Here is a 22,811-nt window from a genome sequence, read left to right on the forward strand (position 1 = left end):
AAGCAGTTTTGCGTATTTGGTAACCTGCTGTTGATTTTTTTTTTCTTCCATCTATTCATTCAATATCCCCTTGGACCTGTTAACGCCCATGGCATCCTTTGGCAGTGAATTCCACAGGCTTCTTACCTGGTATGAGTGACACTTTTCGAGGAATGGCCTCATTTTCTTTATTTATCACTGGTAGTTTAAGTGATTCCCTCTAGTTACTATGTTACCAGTGAGGGTCAACAGTGTATACCTTTCCTTGCTTTCTCCATAAATACATATCTTTGGTTATTCATCCTGCTCTTCTTTGAGCTTTTTCCAGTTCTACCTTCTCTTTTTGGAGTTGAGGGGACCAGAATTGCCCACAATATTAAAGGGCAAACTGTGATTTTCAACGATCGCATAACATTGCTCTTTTTTTGCAGTATGTTCTTAGTAATTCCAAACATATGTTTTCTTTTCAGCTTGCTACTGAGTAATGACTTTGTTTTCTTTATTATAGCTTTCTTTGACAGTCTATAAAATTGTTGATCTGTTTCAGATGTTTCAACCTAACTTCCTCCAGCTTAATTATTTTCTTAGAGAGAAGACTCTATGTTACATTACTGTAAGCAGTTTTTATTTGCCATATTTATTTTCATTTAAATCAACATATGCAAGGAGCAATCTCACCTCTGTGAGTGTCACTGTGTCTACTAAAATGTCCTTCAACACCAATTGTTAAACTTATCTCCCGGATGCAGCTATAGGTCATTGCTCAGGGAATTGAATGGTCTAGTATCTTCTGAAGCATGTCATATTCAGGTAATATGGAATCAGTGGAAGACATAAAGTGATAAGGGCTTCATAGAGAATGTTGTGCTACTATTTAATTTCTTATACAAAAAAAATTGTGATAAATTCAATGAAATGAATGGGTTAGGGCAAGAGAAAATTTCTCAGGAGTGACGTACTTAGATATGGCTAATTTTGACCTATTAGGTCAAACTCCTATGTTTCAAGCACCAGCTGGAGGGTTATGAAGAGCTTTCATATCACAGTGTAATATATTTCTGGGTACTTATACACAATTTCAACTCTCAGGATCTATCTTCTACTTCAATTTAAAGCATAATCTTCTGAGCACACTGCTGTAATATAGTCTTTAAGGCAACAATGACATGTTTATCCAAACAGAGATGGTTTTTGTCAAGATGAGAACAGCAAGGCTGTCTATCCGCTGTTGTAATGGTAATAGGAAATGTAAAAAGAGGTAGCACACTGTACAGCTGTCCTGGTTTCAGCTGGGATAGAGTTAATTTTCTTCCTAGTAGCAGGCATAGTGCTGTGGTTTGGATTTAGTAGGAGAAGAATGTTGATAACACGCTGATGGTTTAGTTGTTGCTAAGTACTGCTTATGTTAGTCAAGGACTTTTCAGCTTCCCATGCTCTGCCAGGTGCACAAGAAACTGGGAGGGGGCACAGCCAGGACAGTTGATCCAAACTGGCCAAAGGGCTGTTCCATACCATATGATGTCATGCTCAGTATAGAAACTGGGGGGGGTTGGCCGGGGAGCAGCGATCGCTGCTCGGGAACTGTCTGGGTATCGGTCGGCGGGTGGTGAGCAATTGCATTGTGCATCACTTGCTTTGTATATTATTACTACTACTACTATTATTATACTGTTACTATTAGCATTACTATTTTCCTTTATTTCAATTATTAAACTGTTCTTATCTCAACCCAGGAGTGTTTCTCACTCTTACTCCTCCGATTCTCTCCCCCATCCCATCGGGGTAGGGGGAGTGAGCAAGCGGCTGCGTGGTGCTGAGTTGCTGGCTGGGGCTAAACCACGACAGCAGCACAGGGGAAACAAAAGCAAGCAAGCAACAAAGAGAGGAGAAATATGCTGATAAAGGATACTATAAAAGTGAAAGGGTCTTATGAAAAGTGATTTAGGAGGTCAGAATATCAGAGGAAGTTTGGAACACTGCAACGCCATTGTGTAAAAGCAGCCCAAATTGGATTTCCCATGTATTCACCATATATTGAAAGTATTCCACTTTTCTAGCAGGCAATAAATTAGCATGCTGAAGGAAAACAGCCTGTTTTTTCAGTTCTTCCTCCTGCCCTTCCCCAAATAGGATGCCCTATAGTAAAGCATTTCAGAGTGATAAATGAACCACTGGAGGGGAAAACTTAATGTAATTTACTACTTTATGGAGAATTCCACAACTATTAAAACACATTCAGTTGAATGGAAAAGTATTTTGTATTTGAAACTTATGAGGGCCATACCATAAACAAAGATTATTATAATCTCCTGCGGTATATAAATAAGTGCTAAAACCTCTATCAGATGTTTATAGAAGTAATTTGAAAACCAGAAAGTACTTGGAGAATGGGAAAAAACAAGAAACATTCTTTTGCTTAAGAATCAACTGTGATTAAATTATTTTCTGGGTTTATTTCATTTTCAAGTTTATGCTTCTTGCTTCAGAATAATATCAATATTCTATATAATAAGTATTTATTTCATCATATCTTGGCCTTCTTAAATTCTCTTTAGCAGGTTTTCTATACCATTTGTTTCATTTATTGCTAAAAAATTATCTCTAGGATGAAGCATTGTATTTAATATTTATAATACCTTGGTTTAGAACATCAAGTAAGACAATAAAATACACACTTGAAAGTGAAGGACTGAGTTAGAACTGAGATAGCTAATCCGTTGTGAACCATGGGTTATAATAAAGCAGGGTATCAGCTTCCTGTACTCTATCTGTAAAAGAAAGAGAAAGATTAGAGTGGAAAAGACACTACATGTATCTTCTGGTCATTTTGATCAATAATTAACACACAATTTCCAGTAAAAAAAACCTGAAATCATAGTACATCATGAAGATCCATGACACTCTGTTCTTAGGAAAAAAAAAAAACCAAAACATGAGAGAGAGAATACAGAATAACATTACCATTTGATATCTACTATTTAGAGATTTGGATTAATGGTGCCCTTCCCATTTCTTGGAATCTTTTTCTTCTCTACAGTGTCTCAAGTTCTGTTGAAGTTTCAGTTCCTGCTTATAGTTGTGATTTGTTTTCTTTGGTCCTTTCCTTCCAAGAGCTACCAACTGGAGTCTTTAAAAATTATTACTGTTTCTAGAAAGCAGCATAGCTTCACAGAGCTCCAGGTGTAACACCCGATACTATCTCAGTGCTATCTGGGACCAGTGAGGTACCATTCAAGAAACAGGAGTAACTAAAACCTTATTTAAAAAAAAAAAAACTTAATTTTTTTAATTGGTTTGCAAGGCTTTATTTCCATAAAGTTAGCTCATCTCGGTGTTTAGCTGCAATTTCTCCGCTTTTCTATATCTGCTGCTGTGCACTAGAAGATACACTTCATGTCCATGCACTCCTCAGGGTTCCTTTGATCACCGCTTGCACTCTTCCTTTGTTTCCCAGGCTGCCTTTCACATTTTCTCTCCATTACCACTCCTGTCTCAAGAAACTCTGTTTTGGCTTGTCTTCCTATGGTTACTAATACCACTTCATTATTTCTGTTTCAGAAGTCCTCAGCCAATTTTTTTTTTTTTTTAATCTATCCAGATGCAAGTGATAATCCTGAGATAAATTATTAGTGTTGTTGGCTTCCGTAAGGAAAAAAAAGTACAAACAGCTTCTTTTTGCAACAGCTAATTTTTTATGATTAAAATACCCAAGTCTTAGGAATTTTTGAGTAATTCCTTTTGCACCCCTGTTCGAAGATATCTCATTCATTCTTCTTACCTGTTACTTTTGGGGTATTTGAAGTCTATGTGTTTGTGTTATCTGGTTAAGCTTCTGCTCGACAAAAAAAATTTATTTAACAAAGATTTCCCAATACTAAATGTATTATTTGCATAAATATGTTAAAGTTTATATTGAGAGGGCCTTTCATCTAGTGCCCTGTTCTTTTTAAAGCAAAGGCCATTTCAGGGACAGAAAGACAATAGCAGAGTGATGGAGATTCAGTTAGATCTAGTGCTGGAATACCATCAGCCAAGCCTGGCAGTCCGCAGCCTGTATCATTCCAGGGGTGGTTCTTTCCCAGGTGCGGGACTTTGCATTTGTCCTTGTTCAATGTCATAAGGTTCCTCCTGTCCTGTCCCTCCAGCCTGTCTAGGTCCTCCTAAATGGCAGCTGTGCCCTCGAGTGTAAAATGTGACAGTTAGCATATACACAAGATTCAGAGTATTTTGCATTCCTAAATTTAGAGGTGATCCCCAGGATTACTTATGAACTGAGGAATAGTATCTAAGAATGGAGTATGAGTTGGCTGAGATACATACAAAGCAAGCATCAAATAACACTGGAAACTTAGTGATTTCATTTTACAATATGAGTTAACAGTGTGTATACAGTACTTTTTTTTAGCTATATAAATAGCAAATAGTAATTATATAAATATTTCATCAGAGACCAAATGCTCATTTTGAGAAGATTCAAAACTGGAAGAATTTTTTTTTTTTTTTTTTTTAAAAGGTAGGAAATAAATAACCACCAACAACAGAAGTGCTGAAGTTTCAGACATATGCCTTAACATATGAACAGGCTATAAATGAGATATGGGATTTCATATGTTACATCTGCAGATAGTAGAAATTTTGAACTTCCAAACAGGTCTAATAGAAATGCAACTGGAGGGCAAAATTTTAAGAGACAGTATATTATATGCAGTACTCGGATTCTAAAAAAAACAGTTTCAAAACTGTTTGCCTAATTCAAAACTCAACAAATTTTCAGCTACCTGTTTGAAAGCATATTATTTTAATTCTGGCTTGAGATGTGGCCTCATGAAAATCAGTTAAGAGTGTACAGGGCAGATATTTCTGCCTGTAGTTTTCTTTCATGTATAAACTGAAATTACTATTTCTTTGTTTTACAGTTTACACAAAATCCTAATGGATCTGCAGAATCAGCAGCTAGCCCAGTTAGCTGACTGGCTGACAAAAACAGAGGAAAGGACAAAGAAAATTGATTTGGAGCCCTTAGGTCCAGATCTAGAGGACCTAAAGCGTCAAGTAGAAGAGCATAAGGTATGCTGTGGTGTGCTTCCAAAGACATAAAAACCAATTTGAGTATTTGACATTTTAAAAGCTCTGCTCCTGCCATTAGAACATAACAAAGTAATATGGAATCTAGGTTTAATATTGATTGTTTTGTATAATTAACAAGCTTTTGTAGAGTTATTTTATCACAACTCTGACTTTTATCCTGATATAAAAAAATAAATTACTCCTTTTTTAAATATAAACAATATACTAGAATATGTGAGGCAACTGTAACATCCTTTCATTACACAGTATAATAAGAATATATCAGATTTTTGAGTACCTGTGTTTTCTTCTTTTTGTGTGTTGCATTTTTTTTCCTTGCATGCTGTAGTAGCAATGATGCAGTAGTCATAATTAGACTGCATAATCTTGTTAGGACTCCTGGGACTCTGAATATGTAACTGTACAGCACTGTAAAATAGACTCTAGTTTCTAACTGTGGAAAATGCTTTTTAGTAATGTATTTAATTAATGAAAAATAACAAACTAATAAATGGATCCTAAGAGAGAATTTGGCCAATTTTTTTTTTCCACATTCCATGAGGGTAATTCTTTAATTACAAGAATTAAGAATTAAAAAGAGACAGAGGGTATAATTTCTGTAATAGCTTTGTTTAATTTACTGGATTCTGTCTGGCTTCATGTTAATCTAATTTTTAAAATATATTTATGTATGTATTCATGACACATTGTGATGATGATAGGGAGACACAGAAAACTATAGAACACAGAGATGATTTGCGAGGTCATGGAGATTTACTGTGATAACCTGTAATGTTTCTACATCAGTGGTTCAAAGCAGTTCAGTTCCACAGTATCTTGAGAGATTTTAACATTTGATGCTTGATGGCCTGTGTGAGTACTAGTCCAGGTTCTAGAGGGCAGATCATCCCGAAAAATACAAATCAAACTGAAACCAGCTTTTACAGTTTTTTTTAAAAAGAGGTCAAAAGCTGCAAAAGACTGCATGATCCACTTCTGTGTTAAAGGTGATTTTTCTGCGTTCTGATTAAGGAGTGCTACTGAAGAAGAATACAAATTCTGTGCCTACTGCTGCTATTTGTGTCTCTGGGCTTACCCTGACAATGCATTTCAGTATGCACGTTTGCTAGCTAAGCATGTATTCGGACATTAAGTTTTGTTTTTAAAAAGAGACAGCAGGTAATTATGAAATGATAATTAGAGGAAGTAACCTGAAAGATTTTGAATACATGAGTACTAAGACTTTAATAACTTTGTTCCTATTTCTGTGCATTTTGTATTTGAATACTAAAGTAAAATGTAATCCTTTTATTTATGCAATCTCTTTATGCTGTTTCTTTCTAATATTCAGAAAAATGAGTATTTAGCTTGTATTTGAATATTCTGAGTGAAGACAGGCAGAAATCTACCCCTCCCACATACTAGTTCTTCATTTTGGTGTAATGAGTTGGTCAACATTATTTATTTATGTGTATTACTTTTCAAATCCATTTTCTGTACAAGAGACAATTTAGTTAATAAGTTGGAATGAAAATGTTTTGGTTTTAACTTCAATTAAAATTCTATTCACATATAGTTTGTCTTATAAGTCAAACAAGATGTTTTCCATTCTTTCACATGTTGTGTGAAAGTTTCAGATAATTTTATTATATATGGTATGCAGCAAAGCTACCTTCTATGACAAGGGTTAAAACAATGGAATTTTAATAGCAGAGTTATTGCTTCATAATTAAATAAGCAAACCAAAAAGCAAAAACCAACACCCCCCATAATCTTTCTTTTTCTCACATGACTCTGGACATCTCAGAAACAATGTTGTAGAAATTGATGGGAGGAACCAGAAGTTAGAAGATATAAAAGGCAAAGATCATTTCAAATTAAACAGACTTCAGCAAAGATGATTGGTTTTGTTTGTTGTCATCCTGTCTCCAGCTCCTCTTTATAATTTTGACTTTCCCTCTTTATCTGTTCATTGGTAGCTACTTTTCACTCTATTTATTTCATGTTATTGATCCCCCTTTGGCTTATAACTTCCATACATATGATTTCTTTCATTCTACTTTTTTCTCAATGATGTCTCAAAATATTAGTCTTGAGTTCTTGTGACTAACACTTAGTAACATGCATTGGGAATGGCACCCATCACTGAGACCAGAGAAAGCACACAACATTCTTTCCAACATCCTACTTAGTTCAGTAGTATATGAGGTTAATACCTTAATAGTACAGAAAATTTTCTGGGTGGACTGAAATAGAGGTGAAATCTAGAATATTTTATGGTCATTAACCAGGTACACAGTTCTGGTAAGAAATCTGGCATAGTCAACATATTTTGGAGTAATATTCAAACATTTCGGTAAAGAACTATTGGTCTTTGCAGCCATGTATTTTGTCTGCTGTTGCAAGTATCCCTTCTTTATGATTTTATAAAGGGAGAAAGCTGCTTTTCAATAAAAATCTGAGGACTGTTGAGCTGTCTAAGCAGAATACTATATTAAAAATTTTATACTTAAGCAAAAATGTGCTTTTAATTGAATTGATTTTCTTATTCCACATTATTGTCATCCTATTTATAGTTAGTAGATTTTATAGTTTTGTTAACTTTCTAAAAAAGTCTAAGCTGCTTAGGTATTTGTACTTTTTCTGGAAGGCTGAGCTTTTTTATTTTTTCTGAAAATGTCAGAAGCTATGGAAATTTTTTAGTGTTAGGATTTTTCAGTAATTCAAATTAATTGCAAAATTAAAATGAGACACTTCCTAACTGTTCAGATACCAGGGGTGGATTTGTCTTTGGGTACTTGGATACCCTAAGTAGGTATTTTTATTCACTTTGAAGTAGATTATGTCAGAGTCACATAAGCTGGTATCTGATAGATAAGAATTAAAAGAACTGTGGAGTTTTCTGAGATTCTGTTGTTGCTATCCCCATGCATCAACATCTATATCCATCTTACATTGTAAGTCCCTGAAAATTTGCTGTGTCTACAAGCTTGGGAGAACTTGTTAAGAAACTTCAGTTTAAATTATTTGAACAGAGCATGCTCTAGTCTTGAGACTGCCCTCAGTAAATTCCGGTTTCAACAAGCTCCTGTATACAAACGATTGTCACCAGTGAATTTCATGGTAAAAATAGACAGTTGGATTATAAAGAACAGCCCTTTTTCTTGAGGCAAATTAAATCTGTCTGGGGATGAGAAAATGACTCAACTTTCTGGTTTCATCAGTTCCCTGACTTCTCAAGTCTTTCACACGGTGTGCGAGACTCCCACTTCCAAAGTGCCCTCCACTCTTGCACTTGCAGAGCATTGCTAATTCTGGCTTTGTTCTGGGATGCCATCTCTCAGATACCCACTAATCAAGAAATAAAAGCTTCCTTCTCCCTGGCTGTAGGCTGACAGAGCAATGTGTTTATTGTTGTATGGCTGAAAGAGGGGATTGTACCGGTGTTATGTGGTCTGCTCCATGAGTGCTCTGCCTCCTCTTCCTTGATCAATTCTTGGGTCATAAAATGTTGAGAAGTCTGAATTCCAGGGATTGCTCTAACAATTTGGTGTACTTCACAGTCCTTGAGAATTGCTTTATAGTCTAGCTCTCTGAAGCAAAAGGTAATCACAGGCATGAAAGTCAGAAAAAGGAGGATTGTTATAAATATATTGGCTCAAAGGCTATGCCCATGAAGCAATTAAAACTCTGAAATGTGTTAGGGCAAGGGTTTTATGCCTTAAAAACAAAGCAGTCTGTGAATTCCTTTCCTACTGCTTATAGTCACATTATATTTTATTTTTTAATTTTCAAATAAAAGTGAGAGGTTTTACCAAAGAGGTTTAAAATGCATGACCTAATCCTCAGCAAGGGCTTGTTCTTCATACCTAAGTGAATCACTCTACTTGAAAAAGCAGCAGAAAAATTGGTATGGTGAAATAAAACTTGTTTGTAATATAGTCTAGGTTTCCATTGTGACAAGGCATATGTGGTTAGCCATGTTATTTTTCAGACTGTGACAATCATACTGTATATGTACTAATCACTAGAACATACTCTGCTGAAGTATTGAGGACACAATCCAGGACTTTGGTTTCCCACATTCTTCCATTGGTTTGAAGCTAGTTATAGACACCTAAAAAGTGTGTCAGGCAGGATGTGGTCCTGGATACCTTGTTTTTTTTCAGGGGAGTGGGAAGAGGGGTTCTTTCATGTTTTATTTAAGAAACACAACACAGAACCCAGTAATGTAAAACAGTGGTTAACTATTGGGAGTTTAAAATGTACATTTGGTTGTTGATACACTAATATAAAGCTGGAGATAGGTAACAAAAATTACAAAAAGAAATTGTATATCGCCTTCTCCATGGCATGAAGTTTCAGTACCAACACTTTTTTAGCTCCTCCTCTTTCCATTTTTGTTGCCTCTCCTCTTGCTGCATCTCAGCAAAGGAAGGAGCAAATAGGTCTGGCTGCTCAGTTCCCTAGTGTCTGAGAGGAGCTGGGCTGGTTTTGGTTTTGTTAACAAACTATAGCAAAGTAGGGATTCCATCTTTCACAGCAAGTGAGAAGGAAAAAAAAAAAAAAAAGAGGACACACTAAAACCCACCAAGGGGGTGTTAATAAGGTGTTACAGTACCTTACAGTACCTCATATTTTTTTTATTTTTTGTGATGTAGGGTAAGTGTACAGTGAATATGCTGTAAACCATCATCTGAAGAGTGAATATGTCTAGACTTCCCATTGCACTTCTCTGTGCACTGTGAGGAGGGAGGGGACAATTGATTACATCTATTACATGAAGCCTGGGAAATTGTGGGAGGGTCAGAGAGATGTGAAGAGTTGTAGAAATTTGGCAAGGTTAGGAATTACTTAAATATCAATTTGTGCAGACTTGAGAGAAGTTTCTTCACTTTTAGCAGTTTACTATTTCTCAGCAAAAGATTGTCCTCAGTTTTATTGCAGCTTGCAGCTGGAACTGGGTACCAAATCTAAAAGGGCAAGAAAGTTTTTCCTCAGACATTCAGAAATCATAAAGTGCCTCTCACTTTGTTTCCTTGTTTCTGCAATAAGTGAAACAAGGGTGCTGCATGTGTTTCCTAATCTTGAGTCATCTCCTGAGCATTTTTCATCCTACGTTATTAATGTTGTAGGAGTGCCAAGCTGAGGACAGTATGAGGTTGTTTAATGAAAAACTATGTCATTTTTAGTATTTCTATAACTTTTCAAAATTAAAGTACTTTAGTATGTTAATATGAAGTACAAAATCTAATCCAATCACTATTTAAAATTTGTAGGCTATTGATATGAACGCATGCAATACCGATACCTACGTCAACTACACCAACTCAGCAAATGCTTTCTCAAGCCAAATTTTCAGTCTGAAAGATTATATCAAGAGTTAGGACTTGTGAGTGAGTAACAGTAAGCTATTGTTGTGAAAGGAATGGAAATCTGCCCAATATGCTCATGTTAGCATATGTATTCTAAGGTAACAAAATAAGTTTAAATTACTTAGTATTGACAGCAATAGGATTATAAAGTTCTTATGTTTATGCATGTTAATCAGTCAGTGGGACTCCAAACACGCAGCCTTTTCTTAATACGGAAAACATTTTCTAACACGTATGCTTTAATTATAGGCATTTCAAGAAGATTTGGAACAGGAACAAGTCAAGGTGAATTCTCTAACCCATATGGTAGTGGTGGTGGATGAAAACAGTGGAGACAGAGCTACTGCTGCACTGGAAGAGCAGCTTCAGGTAATGACTAAACTTCTGTCTCTCGAAGAAAAAGCTATCAGTAGCATTAAGTGCTGATAAGGTTGAAGAAGAACTACTAGTAGCATTGGGTGTATATCAGGAGATATTTTGGAGGATGATCTTAAATATTTGTGTAGGATGTGACTTTTACACAGGTGGATAAATGCATGTGTTTTGGAGAAAAAACAAATATCTGAGAGCAACTTTCTTCTTGTTTTGTGATTCCTTCAGTATCAACCTGTTTTATCTATCGCAGGACAAGTGTTTGTCTTTTATTTCTTAACGGTATTTCATTACTCCTGGCAGAAGTAACACTATTCTTTGTTGTAGTTATGGAGAAGGATATTGCATGTAAGAGTATACACAATTCAGCAGTGTGTGAGTTATTGAGAATGGGAGATTTTTCTTCTGATGGGAAACTTTTGGTATATTTGGTATATTTTTGTGTCATGTAACATAAAGTGTCATTATCCACTGGCAAGTGCTTAAAGGCACATTCATTTTAAATAATGCCCAACATGTGTGTCTTTTAATGGCAGTGCTAGTCCCACAAAATTGAAATAGGACTTCTTAAAAACAAGCAAAATCAAATAGTGAATGTGTTTGTATTTTTGTAGGCAAATAATGGTTATCAGGAAATATTGAGAACATGCTGTTTTTTTCTAAAACACTTTTTTGGGGAAAAACTTTTTGGTTTATCATTTAGGATTCTTATGACAAGGCTTCCTAGAGTACTAGAATTGTGAGAAGTTAGCAGCAATGTCCTTGCAATCCAATGCTGTTCTAAATTGCATTTTAACCCAAAGCCTAAACAATCAACAGACAAAGACTGCAATATATTCTATTTTCTAAATGCAATTACTTGAGTATCCTTAAAAGAATGACACATTAGAGATACATTTGTGATAAAGCTAGCAACCAAGGTGTTCTAAAAATTTGTCAAATATTAGCTTTTCTTATAAGAAAGTTTAGCATTTCACTCACATCTTTAAAAAGTTGCTCTTACTGTGTTATTTATATTGCAGTGCTCTTACATAACTTCTGAATGAACTTAGATGGATAATTAGTGTTGAGATACATTAACTGAAATCAAGAAGAGTACTCCTGTGTTGGTGGTCAGATCTCCAGGGTCACTGCTCAAGAAGTATGGCAGTACTACAACCACGATTCCTTCTATTTTTCTCTTTCAGAAAGAAGAAAGTACTTTTCTTTCATTTTGCTTCATTGCCCAAGAAAATAAAAAGGTTTCTGGTTTTTGATTCATTAAAGCCCAAGGTTTCTCTAGAGAAGCTATCAATACATTCAGCTGGAATGTATAACTGTAGCATAGACAGATATCTGTGTGCTATCTTGCATCTAGCTAATTTGGGTACCAATACCAGTAAATCAGTAATGAGTCTGGAATTTAGAGTAGGTAGTACACGTTTGGCTAAGATGCTGAGCAGTGCCACTTCAAAAATAAGTCTCAGTTTTCTTTACTGCAACTTCTTAGTCACTCAGGGAACACAACCCAGCCAAGGTAACAATGCAGCCTCTACTGATCTGTCCATTATTACTTCCTTTTAAATTCATCTTAAGTGTCATCACTGTGGTGTACCTGCTCAAGACAGTCTCAACATTCCAGAGTTTCTTGCCAGCTCCTTGTGTTCTGTTCAGTGGAATAAAGCAGTTCCCTTGCAAGTACATGGTTCCAGAAGCTAAACTAACCTAGGAAAATATCGTGAATGGAAGAACAAAAATGAAATGAAATACAAAAATGAATGGGAAAAGGTTCAACCAAGATATTATTCTACGTCGGCAAACAGTAGGTTCTTGCAAAGAGGCCTATGGTAAAATATGACCAAAAAAAAGGAAAATTATTAGAGGTATTTGATATTTACTGCACTTTATTAATTAGAAGATGTACAACCTAGATTTTTTAATAGTGTGAAAAACAAATGAAAGGTTAGTGGATTATTGGGCGTTTAATCTAATTTCACATCTTTGGAAAGATATCTGAACAATTAAGAGCACATCAGGTGATACAGCGGAATCCCCCTATTACTACCCTGGGTGCAGTGGTACCATTTGTATCCTGTGCAGTTTCTGTGGCAGACCCATATTAGAATCCAACCTGAGTTAGAACACAGACATTACTGTAATACATTAACCTCATTAAAGAAACATAAAGAACGATGAGTGTAAATGGAACACAATGGAAATACACCATTTGTAACTGTACTAGTGGAGAAGGCACCTGTTATTGTGATAAAGTGTGCCAAGTTATTATTGTCATTGAGAACGTATATTCCTTGAAAGATGCCAGTAAGGCAGCTCCTGAGGGGCCGTACCCTGCAGCACAGGCATGTTCTGAGCAGAGCGCAGGGTGGCGTGGAACTGTCCAGCTGCTGTTCAGTTCCCTCCTTGAACCATACTGTCTTAGAGAAAAATCTGAAAGGAAAGTTCAATAATCCCATTGCTCTGGAAGTCACGGAATATGTAGCAGTATTACAGATGTTGATAAAAACAAAATACAGATACAAAGCTATGGGGTTTAGGGTGTTAGGGAGGTGTGCAAACTTTCATACTTTCATGCCCGGGAGAACTGAGTTATCGCAGTCCACCTACTGTCTTAGCAAAACGTCACATCTCCTTTTTTGAGTGTACAGAAAGATTGTTTTGATTGGGTTTTTTGTTTTTGTTCCACGTCACTTGCAAACTGAATATAAGCATGGGAGATACTATGTGCTGGCAGGCACAACCATTAGAGCATTTGACAAAAAGCACAACGAAGCAAAGTTCAAAGCTAGATTATGTATCTGCCAGTCTGAGTAGAACAAAGCAAGAGCATGAATTGTCAGGCAGAAGAGCTTAATAAGTCTGGCTGAATGAGATACTGGTCTGAATCAGATCTGGAGAAAGTGAACGCTTATTGCTATGTAATAGTCAAGGCTACATTTTCCAAGCAGCTGCAATTCAGTAATGCCTTTCTTTCTGAAAAGGATTGAGTTGGTGATTCCTGAAGTATTTTCATATATATAAAATATATATATATATAATGCCTGTATTTATGCATGCATCTGTATAAAACAATGTTAAAAGCCATAAAAAGGTCATTTACCGATTTTAAAACTCTCAACAGGATGACAAGAATCTATACTGGTTTCAAATGAACATTGTAGAAGCTCTTAAGTTCTATTGCATGTGCTAAAAAAAAAAATCTATTTAAGAGACAGTTAATGGGATAGAAGCCAAAAGTGTCCCCTGAAACAAATTATCCATAGAAAAGTTAACCTTGCTTGGAAAAATAAAAGTAAACACAATTACAGTGCTTCTCTTACAAATAACTGTTGCCCTAAGGTAGTCAGAGATTACAGCTAGCCTAGGTGAGTGTGAATATTAAAACTACTTTTACATAACATTGGTTACTTGACATATCAGTGTGTGACATGTTGTGAGGCTCTATCTAGTTATGCTACCTCTGAGAACTGACTATTTAGACTTATAACTCCTAGGCCCCATAAGTTTCAATCTAGACCATTACCAAAAAGGCAGCTGCTGAGTAAGGCTCAAATCTGTATTTAGTGCTGCAAAATCAGAGGACTATACTAGCAAATCTGTTGCAGTAGTCTGACTCATTCTCAGGGAAGTGTGGGAAATTGTCTTCAGCCCAGAGAAATGGCTGGATAACATACAGAAGCCATGAAGGCGGGGAGTTTTTTCTCTAATTATACCCAGCAGACAATAGGTCCCTTAAGGACTCTTGTGGGCTAGCTCAAATCAGAGCCCTCCCCAGGCTGCAGGGGTCGGGGGCTATGACGGAAAGAGATATGCATTAAATGTATGGAATGCTTCTTGATGGCCTTTTCCCCTGCTGAGGCAAAGGAGCTGAGAGTGTAATTTACAGTCTATTACATATTTATATTATTGAGGGCACTATCCTTTGATTGAAGATGATGTATGGGTAGTTCTTGTAAAAATATGTCAAAATAAATGAGGAATGTTAAAGAGCTACACACACTTCTTATTGCTACATGGGAGAAATTCTGTGAATGTGCTAAATTTTTCTTTTTTTTTAAATTGGTTTTGCATATAGGCAAAACTGTATTTCCACTATTTCTTATTACTTTAAGGAGTGGGTAGCCTTACTTTATTAGAAAAGCATCTTTCACAAAAACTCTTCTATTAGTTGCAGACTGGAGGCATATTATTTCAGTTTTTATACATTCACTCCAGTGTTCCCAGGAGTTGTGTTGATTTTACTCTTTTTCTCCTGCTTCATGTTTCCTTACTTTGACCTTTTTGCAGACTGGGAATATTTTATCTTCTGCTTTTTGTAGTCATAAAGAAAATTCTTTCAGAGTCCTCTCAATAAAAAAATAAGTTTCTTTTATGTGCAGATTTCTCTGAAAATTTCAGCTAGGGCTGTAAAAAGAGGCATTTCAAGGGAGCAGGAAGGTGGTTTACTTTTTATTCTGGATTCAGTCAGTTTCTCTGGAGATTTGTTTTCCCAGGTGTTGGGAACAAAACCCTTGGTGCAGTCTGAGTTTTGGGGCATCACACAGGCTACTTACAGCATCGACTACTATTTGATGTAAACAAAGAGGTAAAGTTGAGCACTATATGATTTACTAGTCAATATCTACACTATAAATAGACAGTCCTGACGTGTATTTCTGATTTGCAGCTGTGTCTTAAACCTATTCAACCAAGCAGCGTCATGGTTGTCATGATCTCTTATGAGAAATAACAGGTTTAAGGCAGGTCACAGTATCAACTCTTTTATCAGTGCAGTTACTTAGTCATTTTACTTATTTTATTAAAATAAAATGTGTCGCCAAACTGTTGGGACAAAAAAAAGGTAGGTTTTGTGGCTCTTTGAAATAGTATGTTGCAAATCATATTTTGTATTGACTCAGCAAAACTTTTTTAGCATGCAAATCAATGCATTTCTTAGAGTCAATGCAGAACCAGATATTTGATCTTGTACTTTTGAGTTTTTGGTGTTTTCAAAAACTATTTTTCAGTATATCATAGTGATAAAAGCAAGTTGATGAAGGTGTTACTGCAGATGTTGAGAGCAAAATGTATTTCTTTACAAGGATTGTTATGAAAAGTCAGCTGCTTGAATGTGAGATATTTAAAAGTTACTCAGGTATGAGGATTTTTATAAAATACTTTTTATCAATAAAAGATTTACTGCTTTATTTATAAAACATCAAAAGAATGCAATACAATAGAAGTCTGATACAAAAAGTAGCATAGACATAAAGATAATGAACTGAGTTTGAGGCTTAGTCTATGATTAGGATAACTTAAATTTAAGCAAATACAATATGCTGACACATAAGGAGAAATTAAGTAACTGAGAACATACGTGACAATAAACTTATGTGAGTGCCTGTTGCTATTGCTATCATAGACATCAAGGGAAATGATGGTTGTATACCAATGACCAGGACATTCATTATGTGTGATTTATGGGTGGTTATGTATTGTATGTATTCATATGGAACTGTGCTGAATTGCAGTTAGTGGTAGAAAACTTAATACATACGTGGTAGAGCCATGTAAGTGTAGATTTAACAATCCTAGGACAGTCTACAGCTCAAACCAGGCTGAGATTTGTAGATAATCCTACTTCAGTTATCTAATATGGTGCTGTATTGTATGAGGTCGTTTACCTCAAACTAGTTTTGGTTTGTTTTGTATTCTAATAGAGAATACTTAGGGTGTTCTCCTTGAAAAGAGTTTAGAAAAAGAAATACTCATATTCTTTAATCAGTATTTGAGAAGTGATTAAAAAGAGAAGAAAAAATCTAATCTGTTTAAATATGATTTTTCAGTTTATCTCGAATATATTATCCATCCCATGTAATTGATTGATTACTGATTATTTAATAATTTAATAATTATTACTAAATTAGTAATAAGTCGTTTGTTGTTTGTGTAGATTAGTGTGTTTCCACCAACTCCAGGTTTCCCTCTGCATCCATGCATGTATATACATGTCCATTATGTAAGTCCCTTTGCAAGGTGGAGATGTAAGAGCTTGCATAATTCATGGTGTTGCACACTTTAAGAATGAAATTTTCTTCAGAAAAATGTAAAGTCTATGAAAGTCCATTCATTCCTTTTTAGAGGTCCTGTTTGAACGAAATGTTTTTCTTGTCAAAGACCTTGTATTTGGCTTGTATAAGAATTCAAAATTTTGGGTAGGTGAGAACTATTGGTTAGATTTATGCAGTGTAATTTATTCTGACCTACACCTGCATTATCAATGGAGAGATGTCTGATCATGAAAAGATTTTTCTAAAAACATTAATCTAAATCAGAGGTGCCAAAACCTTTGCTGCTTAACTTGGGGGTGATTTGTGAATCCTTCAGTAAATACTGTGAGTGTATTTTTAAAATGCAGTACATAATTAGTATCCATAAACTTCAGTGTAAATCAGGCACTAAAACAACCAAATGTGATTTACCTCACCATCTGTGTATATAGAATTTTAGAATTTAAGAGATTTTTCTCCTATGATAGTGAGAAGAAAGGGCGTATAGGGAAAATGAGGTACTTAGGCTTGGACCTAAGTCATGTGCAGTGGTTTTGAGTAGTTAACTCATAATAATTAACCTGATTTGTGGGAATTATTCGGAAAGACAGAGTCTCAGATCAGGGTTCAGATTAGAAGCATCTGAGCTATGAGGAAGGATATGCTTATGATTTTTGAACTAGTAATTAGCAAGCAAAGCAGTCAAGGTAAAAAAAAAGTTCAATTGAATATAAAAAAACTGAATGAGTGCTAGATATTGCAGCTCTGCTAGATTGTCTTCTGGGCTTGGAGAAAAAAGAAGGATGGAGGTGTTGAGACTGTCTTGAGCTAAACTGGAAATGTAGTCAGATTCAGGACAAAAGAAACTAAATATAATTTATAATCTTGTTATATTAAGATTTTTAGTTTTTCAAATCAATGAAATCAGTCAAACTCTAACTTTTGTGGAAAAGGCATTACTGAATATGCATTACAGTATAATAGTATTTAGCCTGTGAGGCTAATAAATACTATTTGTAAAATCATTACTTTTTTATAAAAAGAAAAAGGTCATTTTAAGGAAAAAAAAGAAAATTAGGAGTAGCTGGCTGTGAATAATTTTCTGCACTGTTCTGTGTCATAAAACTTGGCAATTTTATTTAATGATGAGTGGGTAAAATTAATGGGTAAAATATATTGTACTCTATTTCCTGGTAAGTTGAGGGCATAAATGTTTCACCAGCAAGCAGTTGTTTCTGTTAATATTGAAATTAGCTTTCTAAAATATTCATATTCAAACCTGAACTTTTTTGTGTTTGCTTGAATTGGTGATCTTTGACCACATTATGTTTTATGGCAAGCAAACACTAACACCAAACATGATTTTAAGTGCAAAGAAATCACATTCTTAGATTTGCAAAATTGCTTGGTTTTTGTCTAGATCTAATTAGGAAAGAAAACAAATACCCATTACATAATTCCAAATATATACTAAAACTATGATCCTAATATTAAGCCTAAAAAAGGCAAACAAAACAACTTCCTCAATACCTACTTTGTATTTATGCAGTCAGTGACTGAAAAGGAATACTTCTCTGTATTACTGTGTAACATATTTGAGCTGCTGAAGAATTGACATGGTTTTAAATTAGCATTATTATGCTAGTTGATTAGAGATAGTTTTCATTTTTCTAAATCGAGCCAATATCTAGTATGATATAACTCAATGGCATGACTGCTGCTTGTTTAGTCTGCAAGATTTGTTATGGTTTTAGCTTTCACTAAATGAAAAACAAGGTATCTGCTGACTTTTTACTTTGACATAAAATTGATAAAGCCACAAATTCAAATGGCATCCTGAAATTTTACCTTTTATTTCCTAGGCAGTGAAAAATAAAATTCTTCCATTCCTGATAGAAAATACAGTTTGAATTTTAATACCTTGGTTTTTAAAATCCACCATTTGGATGCTACATTTTTGCTAAAATTAGATTATAATGTCTATGCAAAATATGTAAATATGAAAAATACAGACTATCTCAAGTTATAAGGGCCCCATAAGAATCACTGAATGAATAAATATGAAGAAAGGAAGAAACTATTTTTCCTTTTGTCAAGAGATATGCTTTCAAAGTAGATGATAAAATAAGAATGCAGTAGTATAGAATATCTTCAAGATTTTATAAGGGGTTTTTTTTGGGAGGAGCTGAATAATTTGCATATGATGCTCAGGGGTAATTAGATCATTGTAAATTGTTGCAATAAAAGTTTTATAGCATGTTGCACCGTCACAGCAGTATTAAGTCTCATCCTCTGTCTTAGGCATTTTTCAATAAAGGCTAGTAGGAAATTACAAGAAAGTAATAATGCTTGATTTCAACTAAAACAAGGGAGAGAGTGTTTTGTATAATTTTAAAATGTATATAGTAGCATATGCTACAAATATCTGCGAAACCTCAGTGGGATTTGTGCTTATAAGGGGTTTTATTTTTTTTTTCCCTCTGCAATAGATCAGCTGCACTGATGTTGCAACTTAAGAACCAGATACTTCTTTGCTTTGATCACATCTTTGGGCCACAATAATTGTGTTTCCAGTAGTTATAGTTTGGGCATTATAACGTTTTGAAACTGAGGGGTTTTTTGAGAGCATAGTACCAGAGACTTAATAGAAAACTGTGTCTGTAGATTAGTATTAAAATTCTCTTTTTGTCTCTACTGTTTTTCCTGTTCTTTTCATTTTGGTTTTATTTCAAATGGTGATAAGATCCATTTCAGTGTGACATGCAACATACTTTAAGGCCTTACGACTATAAAAAGTGAATTATGAAAGTGTTTTCACAAAAATTTGTAATGCCATAGGAAAGTCAGATTGCCTTGTTTTTTTTTAAAAAATGTAAACAAATGCAAACCTCTATTGTGTGTTTCTTTCTTTCTAGCACTTTGGAAACCGGTGGGCAGCCATCTGCAGATGGACAGAAAACCGATGGGTCCTTCTGCAAGATATTCTTCGTAAATGGCAGCACTTTGCGGAAGAGCAGGTGAGTAGTTTTAGCAGTTGTAAATTAGAATATTCTTCAAAAAATTGTACTAGGAAAGGCCTGACTGAAGCCTTTTCATTCTCTTCTCTCCAAATTTTTTCAGTGCCTTTTTGATGCATGGCTTACTGAGAAAGAGGATGCTGTGAGCAAAATTCATACAACTGGCTTTAAAGATCAAAATGAAATGCTGACCAATCTACGTAAATTAGCTGTATGTATTTTTCATTCTCCTATTTTATGTTCAACTTGCTTATTTGTGAGTCTGGTGCAGGTGGCTTTATCCCACTCTCAGACAATATGGTTTAACAGAACAGCTGTTTCATAATTCGGAAATGGATGTTGTCTCAAAAGGATGGAATAGGTAGGTCCATGGTCTTGCTGATAAAGGAACCAATAGGTACGGATGTTTTCCCTGGTTGTCTCTTCAATCAAAAGTTTATGAACTGAAATAGCATTTGGATGTCTTAAAACTATGTATACTTTTATACTGAAAGTTTCTTTGTTGATAATATTGATGTATATATTAGAAGCATAGACTCATAGAATTGTTTGGGTTGGAAGGGACCTTTAAAGGTCACCTAGTCCAACTTCCCTGCAATGAGCAGGGACGTCTTCAACTAGATCAGGTTGCTCAGAGCCCGTCCAACCTGACCTTGAATGTTGCCAGGGATGGCATCTACCACCTCTCTGGGCAACCTGTTCCAGTGTTTCTCCACCCTCATTGTAAAAAATTTCTTCCTTATATCTAGTCTAAATCTACCCTCTTTTATTTTAAAACCATTAGCCCTTGTTCTGTCACAACAGGCCCTGCTAAAAATTTTGTCCCCATCTTTCCTATAGGCCCTCTTTAAGTACTGAAAGGCTGCAATAAGCTCTTCCTGGAGCCTTCTCTTCTTCAGGCTGAACAACCCCAGATCTCTCAGACTTTCCTCACAGGAGAGGTGTTCGGTTGCTCTGATCATTTTGGTGGCCCTCCTCCGGACCTGCTCCAACAGGTCCATGTATTTCCTGTGCTGAGGGCCCCAGAGCTGGACGCAGTACTCCAGGTGGGGTCTCACCAGAGCAGAGTAGAGGGGCAGAATCACCTCCCTCGACCTGCTGGCCACGCTTCTTTTGATGCAGCCCAGGATATGGTTGGCTTTCTGGGCTATTGGCACACATTGTTGGTTCATGTCCAGCTTTTCATCTACCAGTACCCCCAAGTCCTTCTCCGCAGGGCTGCTCTCAATCCCTTCATCCCCCAGCCTGTATTGATATTGGGGGTGGCCCAATCCCAGGTACAGGACCTTGCACTTGGCCTTGTTGAACCTCATGATGTTCACACAGGCCCACCTCTCCAGCTTGTCCAGGTCCCTCTGGATTGCATCCTGTGCCTCAGGCCTGTCAACCTCACCACTCAGCTTGGTGTCATCTCCAAACTTGCTGAGGGTACACTTGATCCCTCTATGTCATTGATGAAGATATTAAACAGTACTGGTCCCAATACAGACCACTGAGGGACAGCACTTGTCACCGATCTCCATCTGGACATTGAGCCGTTGGCCACTACCCTCTGGATGTGACCATCCAACCAATTCTTTATCCGCTGAACAGTCCACCCATCAAATCCCTGTCTCCCCAATTTAGAGAGAATGGTGTTGTGGGGGACCATGGCAATGGCTTTACAGAAGTCCAGATAGATGACATTTGTAGCTCTTCCCTTGTCCATTGATGCAGTTACTCCATCATAGAAGGCCGCTAGGTTGGTCAGGCAGGACTTGCCCTTGGTGAAGCCATGCTGGCTGTCTTGAATCACCTCCCTGTCCTCCATGTGCCTTAGCATAGCTTCTAGGAGGATCTGTTCCATGATCTTTCCAGGCACAGAGGTGAGGCTGACAGGTCGGTAGTTCCTGGGGTCCTCATTTCTACCCTTTTTAAAAATGGGTGTGATGTTTCCCTTTTTCCAGTCAGTAGGGACTTCACCTGACTGCCATGATTTTTCAAAGATCATAGAGACTGGCTTGGCAAGTACATCAGCCAATTCCCTCAGGACTCTGGGATGCATCTCATCAGGTCCTGTAGACTTATATCTGTTGAAGTTCCTCAGGTGGTCACAACTGTGGGAGGGGCTTTAACCCCTGGTGCCCATCTTGAGGTCCATCAACTCAGGAGGGGTGAGGAGAGAGGATGCCATCGAAGACAGGCAAAAAAGTTGTTGAGTACATCAGCCTTCTTCTCATCCATTGTTACTAGTTTGCCAGTCTTGTTCATTGGGGGGGTACACTTTCTTTGACCTTCCTTTTCTGGCTGACATACCTGTAGAAGCCCTTATTATTCTTTGCATCTGTTGCCAAGTTCAGCTCCATCCATGCCTTAGTCTTCCTGACCCCATCCCTACACAACCGGGCAGCATCCCTATACTTTTCCCAGGATATCTGTCCCTGCTTCCACTGCCTGTGTATTTTCTTCTTGTCCTTTAGTTTGACCAGCATGTCTCAACTCATCCATGCCGGTCTCTTGCCTTCCTTTCCTAATTTCTTACACCTGGGGACTGAGATCTCTTGCACTCTATGGAAAAGTGTCCTTAAAGATCTGCCAGCTCTGTTCTGCTCCTTTGTCCCTGAGGGCAGTTTCCCAGGGGGTCCTATTGACTGACTCCTTGAACAGCTGGAATTTTGCTTTCCTAAAATTCAGGGTCCTGACTTTACTCTTCACCTGACCCATATCCCTCAGGACTGCAGACTCCACCAGTGCATGATCACTGCAGTCCAGGCTGCTTCCAATCTTGACATCGCCAATTAGCTCACTTGCGTTGGTCCAGTATCACATCCCCTCTGGTAGGGGTGGTTGAAGTCCCCCAGCAGGACGAGAGCCTGCGAGCACAATGCCTCCTGTAGCCGGAGTAAGAAGACTTCATCAACTTCCCCTTGATCGGGTGGCCTGTAGTAGACACCAACCACAAGGTTCCTTTTGTTGCCTCGGCCTCTTAATTCTTA

General features: G+C 36.6%; 1 protein-coding gene across 1 annotated transcript in view; it reads left to right on the forward strand.

The window, feature by feature from the left end:
* DMD (dystrophin) overlaps positions 1-22,811 on the forward strand; it is a 1,232,979-nt gene that overhangs the window by 402,730 nt on the left and 807,438 nt on the right. Inside the window, exons 12-15 of the mRNA XM_075717957.1 lie at positions 4,896-5,046; positions 10,671-10,790; positions 19,735-19,836; positions 19,940-20,047. Of these exons, the coding sequence (XP_075574072.1) occupies positions 4,896-5,046; positions 10,671-10,790; positions 19,735-19,836; positions 19,940-20,047 (481 nt within the window). The remainder of the gene's footprint in view (positions 1-4,895; positions 5,047-10,670; positions 10,791-19,734; positions 19,837-19,939; positions 20,048-22,811) is intronic.

The sequence above is a fragment of the Pelecanus crispus genome, chromosome 1, assembly GCF_030463565.1.
Source record: "Pelecanus crispus isolate bPelCri1 chromosome 1, bPelCri1.pri, whole genome shotgun sequence".
Classification (NCBI taxonomy): Eukaryota; Metazoa; Chordata; class Aves; order Pelecaniformes; family Pelecanidae; genus Pelecanus; species Pelecanus crispus.